This window comes from Trachurus trachurus (assembly GCF_905171665.1).
Source record: "Trachurus trachurus genome assembly, chromosome: 16".
NCBI classification, from domain to species: Eukaryota; Metazoa; Chordata; class Actinopteri; order Carangiformes; family Carangidae; genus Trachurus; species Trachurus trachurus.
The window spans coordinates 17212228-17235779 of NC_139902.1; the positions used below are offsets into that span (position 1 = coordinate 17212228).

The 23552-nt window shown below is 40.5% G+C and overlaps 3 protein-coding genes across 6 annotated transcripts; all 3 read right to left on the reverse strand.

Annotated features, from left to right (window-relative positions):
- Positions 1–3495: 3495 nt before the first annotated feature.
- Positions 3496–7945, reverse strand: malsu1 (mitochondrial assembly of ribosomal large subunit 1). Its single transcript, XM_083988869.1, has 4 exons — positions 7563–7945; positions 6943–7118; positions 6771–6852; positions 3496–3885 (listed from the first exon to the last, which is right to left on the reverse strand). Exons 1-4 carry the CDS (start codon positions 7879–7881, stop codon positions 3731–3733), a joined length of 732 nt encoding a protein of 243 aa, XP_083844995.1. The 5' UTR covers positions 7882–7945; the 3' UTR covers positions 3496–3730.
- Positions 7946–8535: 590 nt separating this feature from the next.
- On the reverse strand, positions 8536–12630 carry smpd5 (sphingomyelin phosphodiesterase 5). Its single transcript, XM_083989410.1, has 8 exons — positions 12438–12630; positions 10123–11309; positions 9887–9962; positions 9644–9784; positions 9430–9519; positions 9262–9325; positions 8996–9155; positions 8536–8826 (listed from the first exon to the last, which is right to left on the reverse strand). The coding sequence occupies exons 2-8, from the start codon at positions 11230–11232 to the stop codon at positions 8716–8718; spliced, it is 1752 nt and encodes a 583-aa protein (XP_083845536.1). The 5' UTR covers positions 11233–11309; positions 12438–12630; the 3' UTR covers positions 8536–8715.
- Positions 12631–16183: 3553 nt separating this feature from the next.
- grinab (glutamate receptor, ionotropic, N-methyl D-aspartate-associated protein 1b (glutamate binding)) lies at positions 16184–21769 on the reverse strand. Of its 4 annotated transcripts, none has more exons than XM_083988848.1 (8): positions 21615–21769; positions 20662–20813; positions 20362–20571; positions 20161–20264; positions 19574–19774; positions 19168–19296; positions 18929–19072; positions 16184–17891 (listed from the first exon to the last, which is right to left on the reverse strand). In XM_083988848.1, the coding sequence occupies exons 2-8, from the start codon at positions 20795–20797 to the stop codon at positions 17739–17741; spliced, it is 1077 nt and encodes a 358-aa protein (XP_083844974.1). In that variant the 5' UTR covers positions 20798–20813; positions 21615–21769; the 3' UTR covers positions 16184–17738. The 4 variants fall into 4 exon arrangements, with proteins under 4 accessions (XP_083844974.1, XP_083844973.1, XP_083844972.1 ...); XM_083988847.1 differs by having other exon boundaries at positions 20362–20601; XM_083988846.1 differs by having other exon boundaries at positions 20602–20813.
- Positions 21770–23552: the final 1783 nt, after the last annotated feature.

Genomic DNA, 23552 nt, shown 5'->3' on the forward strand with positions numbered 1-23552 from the left:
TTGTTTGTTTTGCTTTTTTTTTCTCCATCAGATTTCATCAAAGGCAAATCTGTTTTTGTTATACCTCACTTATCATGTCTCCAATAGACTTGACTGCAAAACAGTGGAGCTGCAACTCTGCTTGAACTAATGCTGACTGACACATGGTTGTCTTAAGACAATAACTGGACCATTTTGAGCAAAGCTCCAAAGTACAGACCATACAAGAGAGGGCAGCAAATTGAACAAATCTGTAAAATTTCAGTTGCAGTTGATAGAAGGCTTTCATCCTCTAAATGGTAAAATGACTTTGATGACAACCATTTTCTTTAAAGAGCACTCTACTTCTGAAATTTGACAGTAGACTGGAGCTGTTGTTTCGTATGTCAGTCGTGGCAGAACTCTGGTTCCAGGGCAGTGGCACAGTCTGTGCAGGAAAAGCACTTAACAAACGAGGAACTAAAAGATTGGTAAACTTTCGGTTTTATACACTTAATATCCAGATGTTGTATGAAAAAAGTCATATTTTTTCCTGCAAAAAGTGTTTGCTTTTAAAATAAAATGATTTTGATAGATAAATCTATCTATCCCACTGATACTCCATCTATTCCAAATTAGTCACAACAAGAATGTTTCAAATTACCTGGAAGCCAAAGCTATAAAACACAATCCAAATAAGAGATCAATTGGATATCCAGTGAAGAATATCATGACTCTACAGCAGTCAACTCCTCTTTCAAACACGAGCGACTTGCTTGGAACAATAAAAAGTTGTCTTTAGTTTAGTTTTAGTGTCATTGGTGTTTTACTTGATAAATAACTGTGAACTTCTGAATAATCATTTGAGAACGTATCAGCTGACACAGTACCTTTCTGAAAGGTGAGGGACAGCTTCCTAAATTAAATTACAGAACCACTTGGGTTTCACATCTGATCATCATCATCCGGATCAAGAGAAAAATACATGTACCTACTGTAAATACTCATTTGTACTTGTTTTGTACTGCTAATAGCACAGAGAGCAGAGGATCAAAGCTGGAAGACTCGGTTGAGTTTTATGAATAAATCCTCTCCTCTTCACTAGTCCACACTTTCTGCATTCTGGGTATTAGTACAAGAAAAAACAAACCATCCATTTTGTGCCACCTTAGGCAAATGCTTGTTTACGGCTTTTTCCAAAAGTTACCTAACCTCTCTGTTGTTGCCTTGCAGTCTCCATCATACAGTATATTAACCCATACATGTCCTACATGGCATAACAAGTCCAAAAGGCTTAGCAAATGGTTGCATCAATTAGTTTTGTACAATATCTCATCATTATCTGTAAACAACATGGAAGTGATACTATTAAAATGTTCATTTGACAGTCTCCCCTTGGTTAAATTCTAAAATATTTAAGTATGACCAACAATTTCAAATCCTCATTGTTACGTTTCAGTGGACTTTTGATGGGTTTCCTGCTGGACCTTCTGTTATCTGAAGCCACGGATATTCACAAGCCTGTTCATCCATGTGCTGAACATTAATGAAAGTAACATTCTTCATTTTCGGACAAAGTAGGTATAAACACTTCTATCAACAGGCACAAAAACGCTCAAACACCAGGTGACACCAGACTGTGTGTGGGCGTCTTCTGCTTCATTACATTTTTACATTTAGCTAATGTTCTGATCCAGCATGACTTCAGCAAGTCAATGACACAGAATGGTCACTCCAGGACGCAGGACGTTATGAGGGTTGTGTGTGTGGTGTTTCCGATTCCCCACAAAAATGCTCCAGGTATTTGGATAAGAGAAAATGTATATTTTTAAACTATAGACTGTAGAGCCTCTTTGAGTTACACAAGTGCTAACCGACCTACCAGTGTGTTACCAATTCACGACTGAACTTTTGGCCCACCTAAGTGCTGAGCGAATGACAACTTGGCCAATAACTTCCATTTTCTTGGGAGCAACAATCTTTTCACTTGTCTGGAATAAAGGTTTTGATAATCCCACACAATCATTTATTCACTTTTTTTAAAACCATCATTTTTTGCAGACAGCAAAATACTCAGTGAGTCATGTAAAATGGTTTATTCTTTGGTTCCACTGCATTTATGTGGAAAGGTGTCTTTAACTACAATTGATGTTTACTGTGTACTATGTGTGTTTTTGCAACTGTGCTTTTTGGCTCAAAGGTTAATGAGGTTCATTTTCAATACTCTGGGACTGAACGTTATTTGCGGGGACTGCAAGCAGACTGCAGCAGAAGTTCTCACACACAGTGTCATTGGGACACAGGGTCTCATTTATAAGAGAGACCTGTTTCTGAGGTTTGCTCTAGATACAGTGGCATGCAAACGTTTGGGCACCCCTGTTCAAAATTTCTGTTAATGTGAACAGTTAAGCAAGTGGAAGATTAAATGATCTCCAAAAGGTAAAGTTAGTTGAAGGTAAAGGTAAACATGCATTGCAAACTTGCAATAGTTTAAGCCATATCAGTGTATTATTTTAGTTTTCTACAAATTTAGAGGTTAGTTCTACGTACAGTACTAACTATGCAGGGTGCACAAACCTTTGCTGCAGACCCTTTTCCTTTTCTGTCATTTTGAAAATGTAAAAGATTAAAAAAAAATAAAAAATAAAAAAAATGTAAAGGGAAAGGTCATCTGTAACTTTATGCCTTTTCATTGCATCTCCCACTTGCTTAACTGTTCACATTAACAGAAATTTTAAACAGGGGTGCCCAAACTTTTGCATGCCACTGTATCTAGAGCGAACCTCAAAAACAGGTCTCTTACAAATGAGACCCTGTATCCCAATGACAGTATCAATATAAATAAAGGTACATTTATAGTTAATAAAAATATATCTGTGCGCAACTCCTAGTAGTTGCCACTAATTTATAGACAAATAGATAATATGCTCCACTTGAGACATTTGAATGTGGTTTATAGAGACTATAGCCATATTTGTTAAAGCATAATTAAGCGATCCGGTCGTTTTGGGTAACGTCTTGTCAGCCGACGGAGTTAGCAGTCCCCGCCCTCGTCATGGATCTATTGGTCCTCGTCCCTATGTCACCACATTCACGCGCATCCCTTGGCTGCACACACAGCCCTTCATGCCGTTCTCTCTCCTCATTGGATAAAGCTTGTAGGATACAAGGAAGTATACAAGAAGTTTTCTCCTCGGCTTACAGCAGAGCAGAGTGACTGACAGACCCGTGTTTCGGACCAAACACTCTATGTAAATGATTGCCGTCGGAAGATATAACTATTTAAGACTTATATTAACACAAAAATTCCGCTTACTTCTGCTTTAATTACATCATTGTCATATAAAATCACCACATCAGAAAGTTCACCTGTTGATAATTAACACATTCACATGCTTTTCTTTCAACTTGCCAGAGCAATTACTGTATGTACTCACTTTCCACTAAATGTGCATAAAATTCACTGTACAAGTAAATAAATAGAACAATTTTAAAATAATTTATTTTTTAACGATCATAATTTGTTGAAACATTTTTCTCTTTAGCAGACTCAAAAAACAAACAATATACAAATAACGTATTATCAATGATGAAAAAATAGGTGTATACAATAGATGAGGCAGCAATTCCTACAACAGAGCTATTGCATATCAATCCTGTTTTCCATCGATAAAGTGTAGTACATTTACTCACAGGGATAGGAAAGGATGAATCCAACATTATAGTGAAATAGTAAAGTCTGTGAACAGAATGGATGATTTGTCTTGTTTTGTCACTTTGTCATGTCAGCATCATATATGAAGTCTTCTGGTAGCTTCTCAGCAGGTATGCTGCTCAGCTGCTCATCATAGTTGCGGAGAGTCCACAGTTTCTCTAGTTCATACACATCTCTGGTCTCTGGCAGCATGAAGTGAACGACCATATTACCTGTGGTGAGGTAAACAGAGACTAGAATCAATAACTTGTAAACCGCTGCCTTGTCCTCCGACACATTGGGTCAGAGAGAGGTGCAGTAGAAAACAATGACAACGCACCACAGACCAATGTCTCAAACAAAAGCAGAGAAAGAGGGTGATTTACTCCAAAAATGATCCTGATAATTGAACGAATCAAAATGTTGAAAACCACATAACAAGACTAGACTTTTTAGTCTAGTACGAAGAGGGGGGTATCATGCACCCCCCGGAAATATACTTCTAACCAGTGTTTCTAGATTGGAAAAAATGTGTAGAAAATGATGAGCTATGTTAAAAAGTTGTCAGAATGTCCCATGTATCATTTTTATGCAAATTAGTGCCGCCATTATCGAAAAAACCTAATTTCACTATATCTCAGCCAATATTGCAGATATCTGAACAAATAAGGTGTCTAGACCCATGTTTTGAGGGTCAGAGATCACAATAAAACTATTCATAAAGTGATCACATGTTGGTGCCATGCTAGTAAGCAAACCTAACCCTTTTACCAATTACAAGACGCCAATATTGGAGATACCAAATAAGGTGTCTAGACAGAGGTTGTTGTGTGTTTAACCAAGGTTTATTTGGATCAAACATCATAATAGAACTCTTCTTGATGTGACCACTCTTCTCTTTCCCATGCCAGATAAACAGTCAAGTAAATGGTTCTCCAATATGCATCACTCATCATCGTTTTCACTGAAATCATCAGAGTTAAACTCATCCTCTCCTTCCTCTTTCTCCTCCTCTTCCTGTTCATGCTCTCCAGTGTCATGGGGATCAACCAGTGAAGTTGGTAGGATCGGACCACAGGACCACACCGGTTTCAACACTCCTTCATCAGTCTTCATCCATCCCTGCCCCTCATCATAGGGTTTTGGTTTTTCCAGAATAGGTTCATCAGCTCGCTTGTACAAGGCGACACGGTAGTTCACACGTCGGGCATGTGGCTTCAGAGCAGAGTGGCATGGAGGAAGGCGAACCAGGTCAACCTTAGACTTGCAAGTGAGTTTCTTGTCCTCCCCCACCATGTTGCGTAGCAACTTGGCAGGGACAACATCCACTGAAGACTCACAACTCTGTCCAGACATCAGACAGGTGAATTGCTCCAACTGCCTCAGCATCTCAGGCTTGACACTCTAGCAGTCACTGAGTTGTCTGAATACGTGAAATTGGGGATTCTTCTTCAAGGGCCCCACCTTCCGGGGCGTCGAGTGGCGCAGTGGGTTAAGCAGGCGCCCCATATATTGAGGCTATAGTCCTCGTGCAGGCGGCCCTGGTTTGAATCCCACATCGGACGGCCCTTTCCTGCATGTCATTCCCCCCCTCTCTGCCTCCCTATTTCCTGTCTCTCTTAACTGTACTGACATGCATGGCAGGCATGAAAAAGCCAAAAATATATACATGGCACTGGTACAGTCTTCTCCACTGATATGAACACATAGAACCCAAGAAGAGTGGCGTGGTGGTCTTCTCCCAGGGATTCTGCAAGCTCAGAGATAAGTAAGTAAATTCCTTTATTGTCCTGAAACGGGCAAGTGTTTTGCAGATGTTGAGAAGCTTCCTGGATCTTCACACTGTAGGGGTCTGATGAAGTCAGCTTTAGCAGCCTTGCCCACAGCTTCTGCTCGTACTGTAACACGTCCATCTCAACATCAGTGGGGACAGGTGCACCAGAAGCCAGGCAGTAGTAGTATTGCAGAATCCCTGGGAGAAGACCACCGCACCACTCTTCTTGGGTTCTATGTGTTCAGTGGAGAAGACTGTACCAGTGCCATCAAAGGGAGAAGGAAGTTGGGGCCCTTGAAGAAGAATCCCAGGTTTCACGTATTCAGACAACTCTAGTCTTCAGTGGATGTTGTCCGTGCCAAGTTGCTACGCAACATGGTGGGGGAGGACAATTAATTCACTTGCAAGTCTAAGGTTGACCTGGCTCGCCTTCCTCCATGCCACTCTGCTCTGAAGCCACATGCCCGACGTGTGAACTACCGTGTCGCCTTGTACAAGCGAGCTGATGAACCTATTCTGGAAAAACCAAAACCCTATGATGAGGGGCAGGGATGGATGAAGACTGATGAAGGAGTGTTGAAACCGGTGTGGTCCTGTGGTCCGATCCTACCAACTTCACTGGTTGATCCCCATAACACTGGAGAGCATGAACAGGAAGAGGAGGAGAAAGAGGAAGGAGAGGATGAGTTTAACTCTGATGATTTCAGTGAAAACGATGATGAGTGATGCATATTGGAGAACCATTTACTTGACTGTTTATCTGGCATGGGAAAGAGAAGAGTGGTCACATCAAGAAGAGTTCTATTGTGATGTTTGATCCAAATAAACCTTGGTTAAACACACAACAACCTCTGTCTAGACACCTTATTTGGTATCTCCAATATTGGCGTCTTGTAATTGGTAAAAGGGTTAGGTTTGCTTACTAGCATGGCACCAACATGTGATCACTTTATGAATAGTTTTATTGTGATCTCTGACCCCCAAAACATGGGTCTAGACACCTTATTTGTTCAGATATCTGCAGTATTGGCTGAGATATAGTGAAATTAGGTTTTTTCGATAATGGCGGCACTAATTTGCATAAAAATGATACATGGGACATTCTGACAACTTTTTAACATAGCTCATCATTTTCTACACATTTTTTCCAATCTAGAAACACTGGTTAGAAGTATATTTCCGGGGGGTGCATGATACCCCCCTCTTCGTACTAGACTATTTGTCTAGAGTTTAAATTGAATCTATTTCATAGCAATTGAGGTCAATGTGTCAGCAAACCCCCGTGGCATTCATAACAAACGCCACTGTATCTAAATAAAAGTGGACACTATAGACTTTGCTTACCAAAGTCGATACACATCCAGTCCTCTGTATCCTTTCCCTCTATCTTCACATTTGGATCATTGTCTTTCTTCAGAAACTTGTACTGTGGGAAAAGCACATTTGTGGACATTTTAAAAACAAGCTCAGTTTACACTTATTAACATGACAAAGAGTATGAGCATTAGTTACTTACCACTTTGATAGCATAGAGTGCCATCGCACGGAGATGTCGCGATGACACACCACTGACAACGATGAAGTAGTCTGCATATTTGATCTGGTCTGGGACTTTAATCACACAGATGTCCACTGCATTTTCCTGGCGGAGCAGAGACACAAGCACATCTAGAGTGAAGGTCTCTGGGAATCCTGAAGAAAAAGAGAAGGAAACATTTTGTCTGACATCATTCAAGTATAAATGTGGCTCAACGGTTTCCATTGAATTGATTCTCATGACTCCTTAATCTGGAAATACTAGTGAATTGATCTGCACTTGATATATTTTCAAGATGCTATTGTTGGTTGGGGAAAAATATAGTTTAAAGAAGTCGCCTCTTACTGGGAAATTGTGACTGATGAATTTCAACTCTTAACAATTAACTGAGGAATTGGAGGGGGGGAATGGTAGTAGTAGTCTAATCATGATCAGTAGTTGCAGCTGCAAAACACTCAGTGATTAACTAAAAACCTTTTTCATTATCATCATAACTTTATCTATATAATGGCAGAAAACAATGGAAAACTATTTTATCGTAGCTCTAGGCATTGTCTCGTTTGTTGACTGATATTGGTGACAACAAAGCACCTACTCACTTTGACTCGGGGCTCTGCTCCTGCTGTCCATCTCCTCATGTGATTCCTCCTGAGACAGGCCGGTACCTCTCTGTGAACTACTGCTTTCACAACACACATCTGAATAACATCTTACTGTGTCTGTGTGACCGCTGAAACCTCGAGGACGCCGCTGACATGAGGCTGAACTCGGAGTAACCAGTCGGGGTGATGCACAAGGGCTGTGACAGTGAGCTCTGGGACTCGAACAGGCGCCTCTGAAAACACCGGTTTGTTCGAGTAAAATGCTTCTTTTAAACACCGGTGACACCAGTTTCGTACAACGGTTGAGGAAACTCATGATTTCAACATGTGTATCTCATCTGTTTTGGTCTTAAGGGCTAACGCACGCGTCTGTCAAGGGCTTAAACTAAAAACAGGAAGCGACCCTCGTTCTCGGCTTCTGATTGGCTCGCTCGGCTTCTTTGTTGGTCTCTGGACTTTGCCTGAAATAAAAGGAGGAGCACACCCTATCGGTTACAGAAGTAATTGACCTTAAAAATCAGTGCACTGCATTTTACAAGGCACATACAGTAAATTGCCCTGTGATTTAGACTTTGCCTTGGTCTGATGATACTGCTTTATGGAGGTTAAACATAAACCTCTTTATCAGTTGAAATATGATTCAGTCAATGTAGTAATAAGAGTCCTGCCTTACATTTTCTACAGTACAATAATACAAGATAATTTATTTGTTGGTTACATCTTATACTCTAAATCTGAATCTGCAAAGTACCTAGTGAGTGACTGAATAATAGTGAAGTAAAAATTACACTCTCTCATGTTTATCGGATGGGTAAATTATGCACCTTCTGAACTGATCACAAATTGCAAGCGAGATACAAGATGTAAAATTCATTCTTTGCATTTATTTCTGTATGAAATATTTCAAAATGAAAAATCTTAAAAATATATTGTTTTACAAAAGCAATACATCTGGTCCCTGAGCAATACTTGCATAAAATTGTATACATTGTGTATACATTATAAAATGTCAAAAAATCAATTTAATTACACCTGAGGTATAATCTAATTGGTCAGGATACTGTCATTGAGATAACACATTCAGAGCAATGTACATTTTTGTACATTTTGTTCCCTTTGTTTGAACTTGAAGCTTTGCCCACATCAATCCTCATTCGTTTTGAGCACAGTCAGAGTCCATGATAACATTCAGCCTCAAGCCCACAGGAATATGGTCTGCAAGGCCAGCCAGTTGCGTTATAAAGGTCACCTCTTCGATTTCCTAGATTGAGAGAAAAAGAGCATGTAGTTAAAGTGATGTGTCTTCTTCTTCCATGAAGCTTGTATTTTAAGAACTGTTGTATAAGTACTGACTGACTCATAACTTCAATGAGAAAGATGCATCCGAGAGGACAGCAAACTGAAAGAAAAAACACACAGAGGATACATACTGTTCGGCAGTGTTTTGAAATGGAGCTTTTGCAGTACAGGATGTAGTCGAGTCGTCTTCCAACCCATGGCTGGTCGGGGTCAGGGTATTCTAATGGTTGGCCGTGTTCAGGAACAGGGTGAGAGATATACTTCTTCCTCAGCTCTTCTGTTTCCAGAGTTCTACATGGAAACAAAAAAACAACAACACAGAGCTGATCTACATGTCATTTTAGTGACTGAGGTTCTGTTAATGGTGCTGTGTTGACGACAATGAAAATGAGTGTACCTTTGAAGGTTTTCCGGTGTAATGATGTCATCTTCATACAACGGAGGCTGCTCTAGTAGAGTTCCTTTGGAGGCAAACCATAGTAATAGTCTATTAATGTCAACATATAATCTAAATATGCACAATTTACTCTCTTTTAATGTTCTACTTTAATGTTATATTACAAACCAATGACCCAGGGCTTCTCTATGCCAGGCCCTGCCCTGCAAGGATCTGTGTATAGATCAAACAGGCAGTGATTCTGTTCCAAGCGGTCATCTAGATAAATAAAAACATACATTTATGAGGACTTCAATAAAAAACTGTGTGGAGAAACAATGGAGATGCTTTCAGGAAAAAATATTAACAAAAAAATAGAACGGTATAAGACATGCAGACATACTTGGTGAGCAGTTGTCAAAGTTTAAATCACCACAGAGCACATCGAAAACAACCTCCTCATCAGGCTTTCTGTTGACAGTTTGAAATTCACCAATCCAAGTGGTCACCATGGTCAACTGCTCACAGCGAATTTCAGCATCATCTGAGAAGAAAACACAGAAAGCAAAAACAAAATAATAAACATGTTTCCCCATTTAAATAAAAGTTAATCATGTCACAACTCATATCATAAAAAGTCACTTGCCCTCTGGTGCATGGAGGTGTGTGCAGTTAAAATAGCCAACCAATTTCTTCTGTTTCTGATTCTTTCCAATTAGCACCTAAAAAAATATGTATATATAAAAACAATCATCATTGTATCACACTTTGCACATTATGTCTATTTTACACAATGCTGAAAAACTATTATGAATTCTGCAAATCAAAAAAGATAACATTGGTGAGTAACAGTGGTTTAATTCATGATATTATGATAGGTACCTTAGCACAAAGTAGGCCCTTAGCAGCCAGAGCATCTTCCCCAATACCGTTGGGAAAAAGGTGGTACTGGGCCTCGAGCAATGGGAACCGACTGGCGAGGAACAGACCACTGTTCATGAACTTGAAAGAGGAGCATCTGCATGGTGGTTGGCAGGCATACACACCAATGTCATACAAGATGTGTCCAAAAATGGGTTTTAGTGTTTGGGTGAGTTTCCATGCAGCCCTCTTATCAAACACCTCCTGTAGGCACAGTATATCCACATTGGCTGGAAACAGTGATGACACCTCCAAGGGGTCATCATCCTGTCGGCGGAGACCGTGGGAGAACAACGGTCGAGGAGCTCTCCGGTGACTTGTTCGCCCCGGCTGGTTGACGTTCTGGTAGGAATTGAGAGAGGGTGACTCTGATGAGGAGGACTCCTCTGTATCATCACAGGGCACACAAACCACTCTGCTGTTGGAGTTTTGGATTGAAACATTTCCTTGGGCTATGTCTGAATCGTTACTTGCTGGGGGCTGGGCCTGTCTATCTGTTGCCCCATACGTGGCTGTGTGAGCAGTGGGGAGTATGCTGTTGGAGGGGCTGAGAGTACCACAGCTGCTGGGGGAGTCGACAAAGATGCGGATGTGCGGTCGACACACACCTTGCACAATGCGCTGACCAATTGTGGCAGCCCTCAGCTGGGTGTGCCCCAGGTTGTTAAAGCGAGCCAAGGAATCAGGCAAAAGACACAGATTGGCTGTGGCAAAACCAAACGTAGCTTTTCCTTCTAGCTCAAAGCCCTTGTGTGTCTCCTTCTCTGGTGAGGACGGTGCTGCTTTGTGGTAGCAAAATGGTCTGCGGCAGGCTTGAAGAGGAGCCCAGAGCAGAAAGCCCAGGAGGGCAAAGGGGGATGCAATGAGAAAAAGAACAAAGAAGACAATGGTACCGAAAAAGACCTTGAGGCCGAAGAGGAAGCATTTCTGTTCCTTTTGCTCCAAGGTGGTGGGCTTCCACACAGCAATGAGGCGATCAAGAAACCAGAAACAAGGGAAGATGAATGCCCATCCCACAGCATGGAGGCCTGCAACAAAGTCATTGGGAAAGGGAGACTCCCGCAGGGCCATGCCTCTGCCCCTTCTCTAAGCACCGATCAGGAGACGAGTTCTGTGGAAAGTTTCTCCCTCATAGGCTCCACTGGGCACTAAGACAAGGGGAAGAGATCAAAAGGTTAGGACTTGGCTGCGTTCTTGCAACCCGTTCACAGTGAGCATTGTCAGAACAACTGGTTTTTATCTCACACTAACTTGCCTGTACATGCAGTTGTGGAAACATGAGGAAATTTAGAGCTGTGTTAGCATGAATGCAATAGTTAAGAGGCAGTGGGAAGATCAGTCTGGCTTACTGTGGGCTTATGCAATGCACCATGATCACTTTTAAGGGAGGCAAAGAGAAAAACACTGTGTGTATAATCCTGCTGTCACCATCTGCACCGTGTCGCTAACCACTGTGGTAACACAGGACTAAAATGAAAAGCGCCTATAACACACCTTTATGTGCATTTACGTAGTAATTATACCATGCCCAGTCACTGGGTGTGTCAAAAATAAAGATAAGTTGAAATAGCTTCAATCTTGTACTTCTAATATCGCAACTTGAATACATTTACAGACTGTGGTTCATCAATTCAAGTAGGTGGATACTACCTTGGTGTTGACGTTTTATACAGTTTTGTACTGTAACAAATAACGCCGTAAAGTCTTTTTTAGAGTTAATTTGCCCTTTTGTCAGTGTGTTGCATTCAAGTGCCCCCTCCATTTGAGTCAATGGTCTCTAATGCTTCACATAAAGTCATTCACACAACACAACCAGGAAGTTGGAAAAAATCAAAACACTAAGATGAAGAGACCCCATTCAAAATAGCCTATCATCACGAAAGCTTTGGTTGTCAGGGGAAGTAGGTTTGTCTGTATCGCTGTGTGTGTCCAGTCGATACCTATACAGTCTATGGTCGATACTCATACAGGTAGGTAGGTACCGTGCAGGTCCAGGTACGGGCACTCCTAACGTCCGTGCCCAGGTATGCTAAGCTAGCCCTTTCATTAATGAAAAAGAAAGACTTTACATGAACGTCGGTGTGAATGAGCGTGCCACGTCGACGTGTCATTTGCAGCATTTGTTCAATGAACTCCCACGGTTTGTACATTCTCTACTCTGCAGTCTATGCACACGCTGTTTTATCATCACACATGAAGGCTGTCAACTGCCCGGCTGGCTGCGTAGCTAGCTGCTTACCACACTCTGCTAACGTGGTTAGTGCCAACGGTCTTACCTTAGTATGTAAACCGGGGCAACACGTCCGATGAACACATGCAACAACGAGCACCATACTAATATATTCATTGCATCTGTTCTCTTGTATGTCACATGTTCATATGAAACCGAACGTTTTTTTGGTCTTGAAATAATAAATAACCGGATCAGTAGTAGTACAAGCCCACCCTGCAATCCTCCTCGGCGTTATCATACTGGCATTATTAAGCCACGCCCCCACGGCGTTGTCATGGTGTCGAGTCGAGCCCGTCCAACATGTTTCCATACCTGCGGCGACCGGCGACCTTAGCTCTGTTGAAACTACTGATAGCAGGTATTTGTTCAGTTGTTGTTTCTGTTTTTTTTTTTTTTTTTTTTTTACTTACTCAACTAAGCAAGTAATTATTTGTGGAAACCTTCTACCAAATAGCACCGTTGAAAACAATTTGGATAAAATACCCCACCCCCCATCAGTTTTGGATTGGTTTAGGCTACTTCATGTCACATTATCATGGATGCAAACAATGAATAGCCAATGTTTACATTAAGCCCATTTACATTTGTTTTGGCAATATGTTCTCATTCATCTCTTGCAAATAAGATGCAATTGGAGTTTATTATCAATATAGGGGCAGTTTGTGGTGACAAGATATGCCCTGCATGATAACAGTGAAATATCAAGAACATTGTGGAGCAAGCTATGGAGCATGCAGCCTATCAAATGTTTGCACACCCCTTCTAATTCAATGTTGTTGTTTTTTTTGTTTGTTTGTTTTTTACAATTTCATACATTGTAAAACAATGTTCAAGGCATCAAAACTGTATAATAACACAGGGTTATGGTAAACAAAATAATGTATCATGTCTGTCAGGTTAATTAGGTAGTCAGCTGGAAAGACTTGCCAACAGTTTACAGGTCGAAGCAGTTTTTGTTGGCTGTAGCGCAACTAATCACAGGTCATCTCGGTCAGCTAAACGTGGTGGTCAGGTCATCTGATGCAGCACTCACTCTGCTTCTTGTTTCATAAGCTGTGGGTCACCTCCACAGGACCACACTTCCTCCTGCATGTTTCACTGTAAAACAAACAAACAAACAAACAAAACACTTGTGCAGATACTAGCAGATACCATAAAAACATGGTGGTTGGCATTGCTTGTGCTTCTTTCCCCATGCAGTTCCCCTCTTCTTGTTGGCTTCCCTCAGTAGTGGTTTCTTTGTAGCAATTCAACCATGAAGGACTGAGTCACATCAGACTCGTCATTATTCAACAGCATTTTTCCAAATGGCCCATAACAGCCTGGTCCCAGGCCTCTGAATTGTTCAACGCGTACTGAGACAAAAAGGCATTTAAATCAGTGATTACCATAAGTCCATGAGAAATTCACTCATGGTGCTGTACCTCATGATCCACAATGTGGGACACACCATACATCATATGCTTAGCAGGCATCAGTATGATTTCTTCCACAGAGTGTGAAATTATCCTTCGCTGGAATATTGAATATAAAGAGTGAATAAGAGACTGAGGATGGTGTTAATGTGTCATAGTGCATCCAATCCAAATAAATAAATAAATAAAATAGATAAGAAAATGGCAAAGAAAAAGGAAAGAGATAATCGTACTATCTTATCACAAACATGTACATTTGTGCTCTAAAGTTCTGATATCTACTGTATTTTAAGGGTGAAATACATTTCTCTTTTCTAGGAAAGTGTATTCTCTGGAAAAGGGAAGTCACTTTTCAGTTGAGTACATAAGAGCAAGAGACAAAACTGGACATGGAAATCAGTTCATATATATATATGTATGTATGTATGTATGTATGTATGTATGTATGTACGTATGTACGTACGTATGTATGTATGTACGATGTATGTGTGTAGCTACATGACTTAGATATATGAGTAGGCCTATATTACAGTAAGAAGTGGTCCATGGTTTCTTTCTACATCAGTTCAATAGGGATTGGGAACGTGAGCAAAAGTGAAAGTTCACACTCTTGTTCTCACTCTACACAGCAACACAAATGTGCCACATCATTCACCATGAAAATGTTTATTTCCAATATGATAGCTTGTAAAATGAATCAATATGTCTTTAAATGCAGTCACTTGGAGAGAAGAATAGGCTTTCTATCCCTCTTGGCCACATGGCAGAGGCAGGTGAGTACAAGCAGCATGTCCTTCTGAAGTTTTCTGGGTGCTGTGGTCACTATCAGGTTTTTCAGGTAGTCTGAATTATTGTAGTCTCTTGCTTGCGTGCTGTTCTCAGCAGGCCTTTCCTTCAGGATCCCATAAGTGTTGACAATAAATTCAGTGAAATGAGGGTGAAGAGTTATTCTGTAGCCGATCTGCTTCAACTGCTCCATGAGGTCAGTGTACCTCTGCGTGAGATGAAACCGATAGCCATCATCCACCTGCCCGGTCAGTGGATGTGTGCTGACCTATAAGACAGGAAGATTGGTTTGGGAGTCTCTAAGTTATGGTCTGTATTGTTTTCCTCAATCAGCTAATGATGGGACAAGTTACAGTTGAAGTTTTGTTCAGATTTGATCATCAATGTCAAAAAAACAACAACTTTTTTCTCGGACTGTCCACAAGTAGGCTCCAAATGTAAACAAAGGCTGTCTTTTAAATGCCTCAGATATCAATGAGAGCTTTCTTACCTCTATGATCTTGTCTGGTATGTTGAGTAATGTGAAACCGTAGAGCCTCTTATGGCCCTGGAAGACATGAGACAGAATCCTCCCATCCAGCTGGTAGGCAATCTCTCCCAGCAGCCTGTCTGGAAGTGCAATTAAATAATTTAACTCAAGTAAATATTCATAAACAACACAACTATGGCGTTTCAAATGTGTCTCCATGCATGTATGTAGGGCATAACTCACGTTTGCCCTCTTGAGAAAGATCACTCTGGGTACTCTGAGATTCTTCTTTCTCACTTATTGTGTCCGCGTGCACCGAGTTTTGTACAAAAGACTTGAAGTCGACAGGAGATGAGGTTCGGTGCTCACGCTGGACTTTGGTTTGTTGCAGGTCTTTTCTAAAGTGTGTCTCATCAATGGTGGGTTGCCACAGACTGGATGGTTTTCTCCCTGATGGTGAGCAAACTGATGACAAGAACAACCAGACATTATAGGCTACTCATCATTTAGGCTACTGCATATCATGACACAGACACATCTGTTTAACCCATACACCCATTATTGATTACTTTGATGGAGGACCATGGAACTTGTCCTTGCTACATTTCTGGTTTCTGGTCTTTTGGTCACATTGCTTGTCTCTACATACTTTGAGATCTTGTGGCAAATGTCACAAAACCACAGCTTCAAAACAGAGAAGACACAGAAAATCAAGGATATTTTTTTTTCTCTTATTAAAACACCTTTGTCAGGACTTTTTTCAATTCTATTTTTTACTCATTATTTCATCAATTGTTGACCATTTTCATGTCTTGTGTCACAATTTCATCAGAGAAGTTTGTATAGCTTATTGATGTTAATCTGCTCCCTTGTGTTGAGCACGTTGCAAGTTGGGTTTTGAAATATGCTCTGTAGAGATTAGAATTATTTCTGATAACTGAAAATGCGATACAGTAATCCCAATTGTATAAATCCTTAAGGCAGGCTACTCATGAAATAAAAGATCCTATGAGCAAGTAAAAGAAAATATACCTATTCCTATACCTTTACCATACTAAATGCACTGTAGGATATTGAAAATAGCATGACTATGTTGAAAAAAATGTCTCCCACTAACAGTATGATTTGAATATTTATTTACATCGGTAAAAGTCTTATATTTTATTCAACATAGAACTTGAGGATAATTTGTTTTGGTTACAATATCCAGTTTAAATATAGAAATTGCTGCTTGCTCACAACCCACCTTCATGTGTGTATGATTAGAAACATACAAACTAGGTAGAAAATGTAAAATTTCATCTTTACAAAGATACACTGTTGGAGATCTAATATTTCTTTGGAATTGTGTTGCTAGGAAACAATTTAAGGTTGTTTATTTCTCTAGTCCAGTGTTATGAAAAGCTGCAATTACATAAAGATGGATCTGTAAAAGGCTGCTTGCGCTTGTACATGCATCTGTGGAAATCACATTATAAAATGCAAACATTACTTTAAAACAAAGGCATCCACAAATACAACATCGATCTCAGCTCATAAAGCTCAAAATTATGTTTTTACACCCAATTCTAGCTCCTGTGAATTACACATCTTTGGCACTGCACCATAGCTGCCACCTAGTGGTAAAGAAAAACAATACCTGGTAACTCCTCTAGTGTACTGTTGCCGAAGCTCTGCATCCTGGCTCTCAGGTCTATGTTTTCCTTGACTACACTTAGCATGGACCTCAAGTGATCATTTTGCTGCCTGAGTTGATCATTGTTTGACAGCAAGGCACGAATGGTTTCCTCCAGGTCCATTCTGAGGCTCCCAGTTTCACAGCTGAGCCACAAACACCTAAAAAGTTTCTGGATGCTGACAGAATCGTATCAAATCACAACAAAACAGAATTCTCTGCCGGGATGCGACACTGTCAAGATTCTATCACTTCATAAAAAAAGACAGGTTTTGAAAATGACCTTTATATTTACATATTAAAATGTTTTCATTACACTGGAAATAATAGTTTAACAAAAATCTCAATTTGAACTCAAAGTGCACTTTTTTCCAATCGTCTTTGTTTGGTTGTCATAGACACAAGCCTGTTGACATTCAAGCTCAGTAGTTGTCATTTCATCCACTGCACTTTTTGGCCATTCACAAGTCTGATGACTTTATTGGCTAAGCATTAAAGTTCATTCTTGACCCTGGAATCAGTTGTTTGACAAGATGATCCCCACTCAAGGTCCACTTACTGTCCCTCACCTTTAAACTCTACTCCGCTGAAGCAGCCAGCCTGGATAAGAAGCTCTAAAGGTGAAATGGATGAAATCCTAACAGCCATCAGGCTTGCATTTAATAAGCTTCTGATGAAGACTGTGTAATACAGGTGAAAGGCCTGTAAGAAAAAAGCATAGAAGTGGACTTTGAGTTCTGTTTTGTCAATTTCCTTGTAGCAAGAAACCTTTTTCCAAACCAAGATGAAGTTTTGTACCACAGGACATACACCTCATAAAAGCCCCAAACTACAACATAGACACCATATATTATCATAAAAAACATTTTCACAGGGTGAAGCAAAGCAATCTTGATCTATGTGATTAACACAAACTACAAGACAAAATAAAATAAAAAAAGATCAAGGTTATGGGAATCCACTTTTCTTTTTTATACAAGAATCAGAACTTCTATCAGCTCAGCCTCCCCTTGCTCTTCCAACGATGGCAAGAATATAAAGGAAGACGTTGATGATATCTGTGTAGAGAGTAAGAGCAGCAAAGACGTATTCTTCTGGGCTAAGGGCCAGTTCCTTGTTGCCAAGCAGCATCTGTGTGTCGACCGCCAAGAACTGCAATACAGACAAAAATCATGATCAGTCTACTGTGAAGAAAACCAACCAGTATCTGATTTTGTCACGTGGTCTCCACTTCGAGGGGTGCGTTACTCAAATTAGTTTAGTTAACATATTTGTTTTGTTTGTCCAGGTTTCTACATAATGGGTAACATCTCGGCCTTATAATACAGTCGAGAAGAATGGAATTCAATTTGTGGTCCTTCTAGCAGTCAAAGATTAAGCTTGAAAACAGCAGTTTGTGTTTCCAGAAACATGTTTACACATGGTTACACAGTGACCATTTTGTGGGCAGAAAGTAGCCAAAATGTAAACTGCTGTAAATGTGTGGATGTTCAACATTGATCAAACATTGTTTTGAAAAGCACATTGCTGCTGAATGTTTTAAACAGAATTTTCAATGCTGTGGAGCTGGAACTGAAAATCTCTGCAGGTGTAATTTCCATGATATTTATTGTAGAGAATGATTTAGGTAGTCAGAGAAAACATATGACCAACAGCCTACTTAGTTTTACTTTAAAGTTTATATAAAAGCAAATCTAATTTTATATCTTTTTTTTTAACTTTCTTTCAGGTAACATGTCACCTCATAAAGTGTTTTGTTTTATTAGCCTGTTATGCACATTTTGATATGTTTTTGTATACAACGCTGCCACACAGCTTGAAAAAAGACGCAGCCCACAGGCCACCTTCAGTGTATTACTAGGCGTGATGATGAGCACTATAGAAAGAGCTGTCTGTGCAGTTTTTACCTGGGTTTCCTACTGTACGGTGTTTAAAACTGAAAGTCTGGTTTTACACAAATCATCCAAACTCAGTGAAAAACCACTGATGCAGCTGTTACAGCCTTCAATCACAAACATCCTGTTCTATCGAGTCCCAACAGGAGCGATGGGTCTGATTTGAAACCTCAACCCCCATCAAATCCACAGATTTTTCTATGCGTGGGTGTCAGAATCACACTGATAATATTCACTGCTACCATTATCATCGTACAGTAAAGGAGGGAGAAAACAGTTTGTCCAAGGACTTACACAGGTGAAGAGCAACGCTCCTAGTCCGGCATAGACAATGTGCAGAATTCTGTCACGGATGAAGATGCAGAGGATGCCGACGAAGATCAGGACAATTAAACATACGAAAAGCACGCCATGACAGGAAGTGAAGTCGTACTTGGTCTGTAGGAAAAAGCCAATGTGACATTATGGTTACCTCCAAATCATGGTGTGATCAGAGAATACGGCACACATACAGGGAATGAGCAGATACAGACCTGCATAGAGAAGAGGACCACTGCGAAGCAGACAAATGCTGTGATGCCCACTGCCATGATCACCGACTCAGTCTCATGGAAGCTGGCAACCATTCCCACCATGTAGGACATGCTGAGAGTCAGGACAGACTAAAAACAAGACATGCATACAGTAATACATCAGCACTGTAGCACATGTTTGGGCAAAGTGAGATTTCAAGGTACACATATGGCAAGCCACTTTCTGGTTACAACACAGATTTTTGAGGCTCAATCTTTTTTAGGTTTTTAGAATGAAAAAGAATATAAAACGTTTGTAAATATCCTAATGACAACAATATTCTCTATGAGATAGCATAGTACTTTCTAAGCTATAACTCTGCTTAGCATTTGGGGAAAAACAAAAACAAAGTGTGAGCTGGCTTACCAATGCAACCAGGTTCCAAGGATGTCTTCGGCGAAGATCTCCACAGCAGCTGATCACACACACGGACACAAAGAACACAGCATAGGACACCAAGTAGGTCCAGTAATTCACCAGGACAAACCGCTTGACTTCTTCCACAAAGGTGAAAACAGCCACAAAGGCAAATGTCACCAGCAGTTGAGCAGTTAACACCAAGAATACCTGGAATGAAGAGTGTGAGGCAACAGACACAGATAATTTTTTTAAAGGTATATCTCAAGTTGTAATAATTTACTTCAGTGATAACTGTACCAAGAAGGTCAAATAATAGGGTATTTATTTTATGTTGTCTGCTTATTTGTCAGCAGGACATGCTGAAAGCTCGATGTAATGAAATCTGGGGGCAAGTATGTTGACTTGCCGAGAATGATCTTGATGTAAATTGTATTTTTTTTAAGACAATAAAATCACACACATTCTAGATGGAAATCCCTATGCATGTAAAAACCGTGGATTTTTTAATATAGCAAATTTAAAGGGCTCTTACACCTATGTAACTCACTGCATATATAGTTTCACCTTTTCCTCTAACCACTCTGTTTCCGTACCTTTCGGATAAAGGCTGTTCTTATGTGCTTGTAATCCAATCCAAAACCGAAGTCTTCATTGTCATTGAAGGCGGGCGGGTCATCCTGGTTGGGGTAGGTATCATCTGAAATGACACCAACCAGTAGCATTAGACTGATTGAATTATCCTTCGACTCGTATTCCACATAAGATCAAATGCCAAAAATATTAGAAATACTAACGGCTTAAATCCCCAGTGGGGCCCAGGTTGGGTGGGGAATATGGTGTGGTAGTGGGTGGAGAATATGGTGTGGTAGATGGATTGGCACCATATCCTACACCGCCTTGGGGGCTCATGGGGGTCCCAAAGGCTCCAGCAACACCTGGTGCAAAGGCAGTCGGTGGAGGGAAAGGGAGACCACCAGGAGCAGGGCCTCCAAACATAGCTGGACCTGGAGCAGGGCCTCCAAACATAGCTGGACCTGGAGCAGGGCCTCCAAACATAGCTGGACCAGGAGCAGGGCCTCCAAACATTGCTGGACCAGGAGCAGGGCCTCCAAACATAGCTGGACCTGCCATGTTCATATCATAGGGAGGAGGATATGCTGCCTGTCCAGGGAGGTAAGGAGGAGGGGGTCCCACATCCCCGGTCAAGAAATCAGTCTTCTCGGTGTTCATCTCTGGTTTGGATCAGCTGCACAATAGAAAATAAAAAAGGAGCAGTCGTGTGAAAAGTTAACCTGAAATGAAAACAGCGATGGTTTTCAAGACGCAGGCGGATACCACAAATATACAACACCACACGATGTGACGTCAATGTGGTCACATGACAATACTGCCTTCCGGTAAATATCGAAAATTGATGAACATTGTTTAGATTCACGTGCTGTGTGTACGGCCGCCACGATAAATAAATAGTAAAATTGAAAAAGCAATGGTTGTGCTTCATTGAAGATACAAATCAACAACACTTTTACATTCAAACACCCAGCCAGGAGTAGATTCAATAGGAAGTGAAGCCTGTTTCTCCTTCGATGTGGTTCAGTTCCTCTTAGCCTTCCGTGAGCCTTGCTTCAATCCTAATCCCTATCATTCGTGTTTAAAGATGCTTAACCAGACACCACTTTTACCTTAATCCTGTCCACATATCTCTATCGACGCCAGCCGATAAAAGTCAATTGATTAGTTTAGCTTTTCAAATTTCCCAGAGGTTCCGCGGCGCTCGCGACTGATTCGCTACTAATTTTAGGCCACAAATTTCACTCACAGCAAACAAACAGGTCATTTAGCCCACATCATACATAGCCTACCCAACTGGTTAACACGAGTCAAAACTAGCACAGATGTTACGTTTGTTATGATTTCTTTATGGGTGAGAACCAGAACAATAAACGACGTAAACGTCACAACAACCAAACGGCAGGGCTAATGAAAATGCAACAAAAGATGGACAATGTCGGCGAAGGATAGCTGAAGTCTTCAAAGGGTTACTCACAATGCTCACGATACAGGTTTCCACTCCAGTTTATTTCTGTGCAGGCTCACTTCTACTTTGATATATTTTTTTCTCCCGTCCTTGACTGGAAATTGCGAGGAAATAACCGCCCCTTCGCCCCCCGTGCTGCGGTGGAATGTGATGCTGCGTTCACGTCACGCGGAGTGGATGTTTGACTTGGGAACCACTTGAGAGCACTCACTTCATCTGACAACTCCTACTTCACGTCTGACTGATTATGATTTTTTCCCCCTGGCTGGATAAATAGTGCACGTTAACATTAACATTAATATTAACAATATAAATAACAATAACAATATCGCAGCTGTTTCCGCTTAATTTTGCGTGTATTTACACTGAGAGACCCGAGGCCCTTGATTTCAGGAACTTTTCTTCCTTTAGAGGCCAATTTGAACATAAGGGAGTTTTAATCATGTCCAACACTCCAAATAATATTCATCTGTGATTTTCGACAAACACATTTTAGGGGGTTGTAAACAATTGCAATTGGCAATTGCTAAAACTCCGATAATTCCTGAACACGGCACTATTGTCTGTGGTCGATTGCTCAACTAAAATCGAAAGTAACCTAGGCTACTTTCTACAGAAGCTTCTGTGGAAAAAAGGCCCATCCTCCTCCCCCACAAACAAAAGCACCATCAAGGTGCCTCACTGTATTTGTCAGGGAGAAGTGGCCTTCGTGAACCAGCAGGTGTCAGGAGTTCACAGCTTTACTGAGAAGAAAGAGAGAGTAGCCAGGAAGAGTCACCAAGACAACATTTGTTTCAAATGGATCTGTCTTTGAATAAAAGACCATGCAACTGCCTTTCTGATCCTTCCTGTCACACTCTTTGTCACAGCTGTAGTCTACAGAGACTTGAGTGGTGGGGACTGTTTAAAAACAGGTGAACAAAGCAGCGAGCTGCAGGGTGCAGCGATCTCTGAGATGAGTGCACATTTCAGCTACACAGGACAGCCATGATGTTGCTCTGGCAAATTCAGTTTTTGCATTTAAAATAGAAACATAGCAGGATTTATATTGCAGGGATATTCAAAGTTTTAGGTTTAAAGTAGTTTTTCAGGTTTTATTTGATCTAAATAAAGGAATCTGACCAACAGCTTCTTTCAATTAATGGTGGTGTTTAATAGGAAGAGGGACTTAGTTTGGAACCAGGCAGGCGTGATACATCTGTATATAATACAGATATAATCTGTCCATTAACAATGTAAACACAGGAAAACTGAAAACTCCCTAAGTTTACATCAATTTCAAAAAAAATATGTGAAATTCATCATTAATTGGTGACTCAGACTCTTTCTTGCCGGCACTGGTCAGATTATATGATAAGAAACAGCATATCATAGAGGTGAATATCTTAGCTGATTATATAAAGACAGCACATAACACAAGAGACTGTTTTTTCTTCATGGCAGTTGATACAGATGTCTAAATGCATCAATTTGCCATCTGCTTTATCCAAGACCACACCTCACATGATTTCATCAAGTTACATGGCGTCATTAAAATAACCATTACAAAGAACCCAGAACAAAGTTTAAGGAAAATTTCCTTTTATTTCGCAAATACATTTTTTTTGCATTTGTTTGAGTCATGCATTACAAAATGCAAGGTGAAAAGGATGATGACCTTGCATTAGAAATCATTTAATGTCAAAAGACATCAAATGTATACAATTCAAAAAGTAAACAGTTGTCAGACTGTCCTTTACCAAACTGGTCAAGTATAAAAAGCGACATTAAAGAATTAAGGATATATTTTAGACAAAATTAAATCTACAGAAAACAGGAGAAAAAAAGCATTGGAGTTATTGCTACCTTTACACTCATATTGTTCTTTATACATAATATAGCTATTGTTAAGCCAAGTTTAAACATTCTTAACATATGCTTTTGATCATGAAAAATACAGCAGCACAT

Bases quoted from the DNA above. Each gene is read 5' to 3' on its own strand.
- grinab (XM_083988845.1), bottom strand. From the start codon at position 20,797: ATGAACACCGAGAAGACTGATTTCTTGACCGGGGATGTGGGACCCCCT. The intron at 19,775-20,160 runs GTACGGAAACAG...TCTTCATTCCAG, and splicing joins GAACAGCCTTTATCCGAAAG to GTATTCTTGGTGTTAACTGC. The intron at 19,073-19,167 runs GTCTGTATCTGC...TTTTTCCTACAG, and splicing joins TGGTCCTCTTCTCTATGCAG to ACCAAGTACGACTTCACTTC.
- malsu1 (XM_083988869.1), bottom strand. From the start codon at position 7,881: ATGAGTTTCCTCAACCGTTGTACGAAACTGGTGTCACCGGTGTTTAAA. The intron at 6,853-6,942 runs GTAAGTAACTAA...CTTTTCCCACAG, and splicing joins CACTCTATGCTATCAAAGTG to TACAAGTTTCTGAAGAAAGA. The intron at 3,886-6,770 runs GTAAGCAAAGTC...ACCTCACCACAG, and splicing joins CTGGATGTGTATCGACTTTG to GTAATATGGTCGTTCACTTC.
- smpd5 (XM_083989410.1), bottom strand. From the start codon at position 11,232: ATGGCCCTGCGGGAGTCTCCCTTTCCCAATGACTTTGTTGCAGGCCTC. The intron at 9,785-9,886 runs GCAAGTGACTTT...TTTTCTTCTCAG, and splicing joins ACACCTCCATGCACCAGAGG to ATGATGCTGAAATTCGCTGT. The intron at 8,827-8,995 runs GTATGTATCCTC...CTCTCAATCTAG, and splicing joins TTTCAAAACACTGCCGAACA to GAAATCGAAGAGGTGACCTT.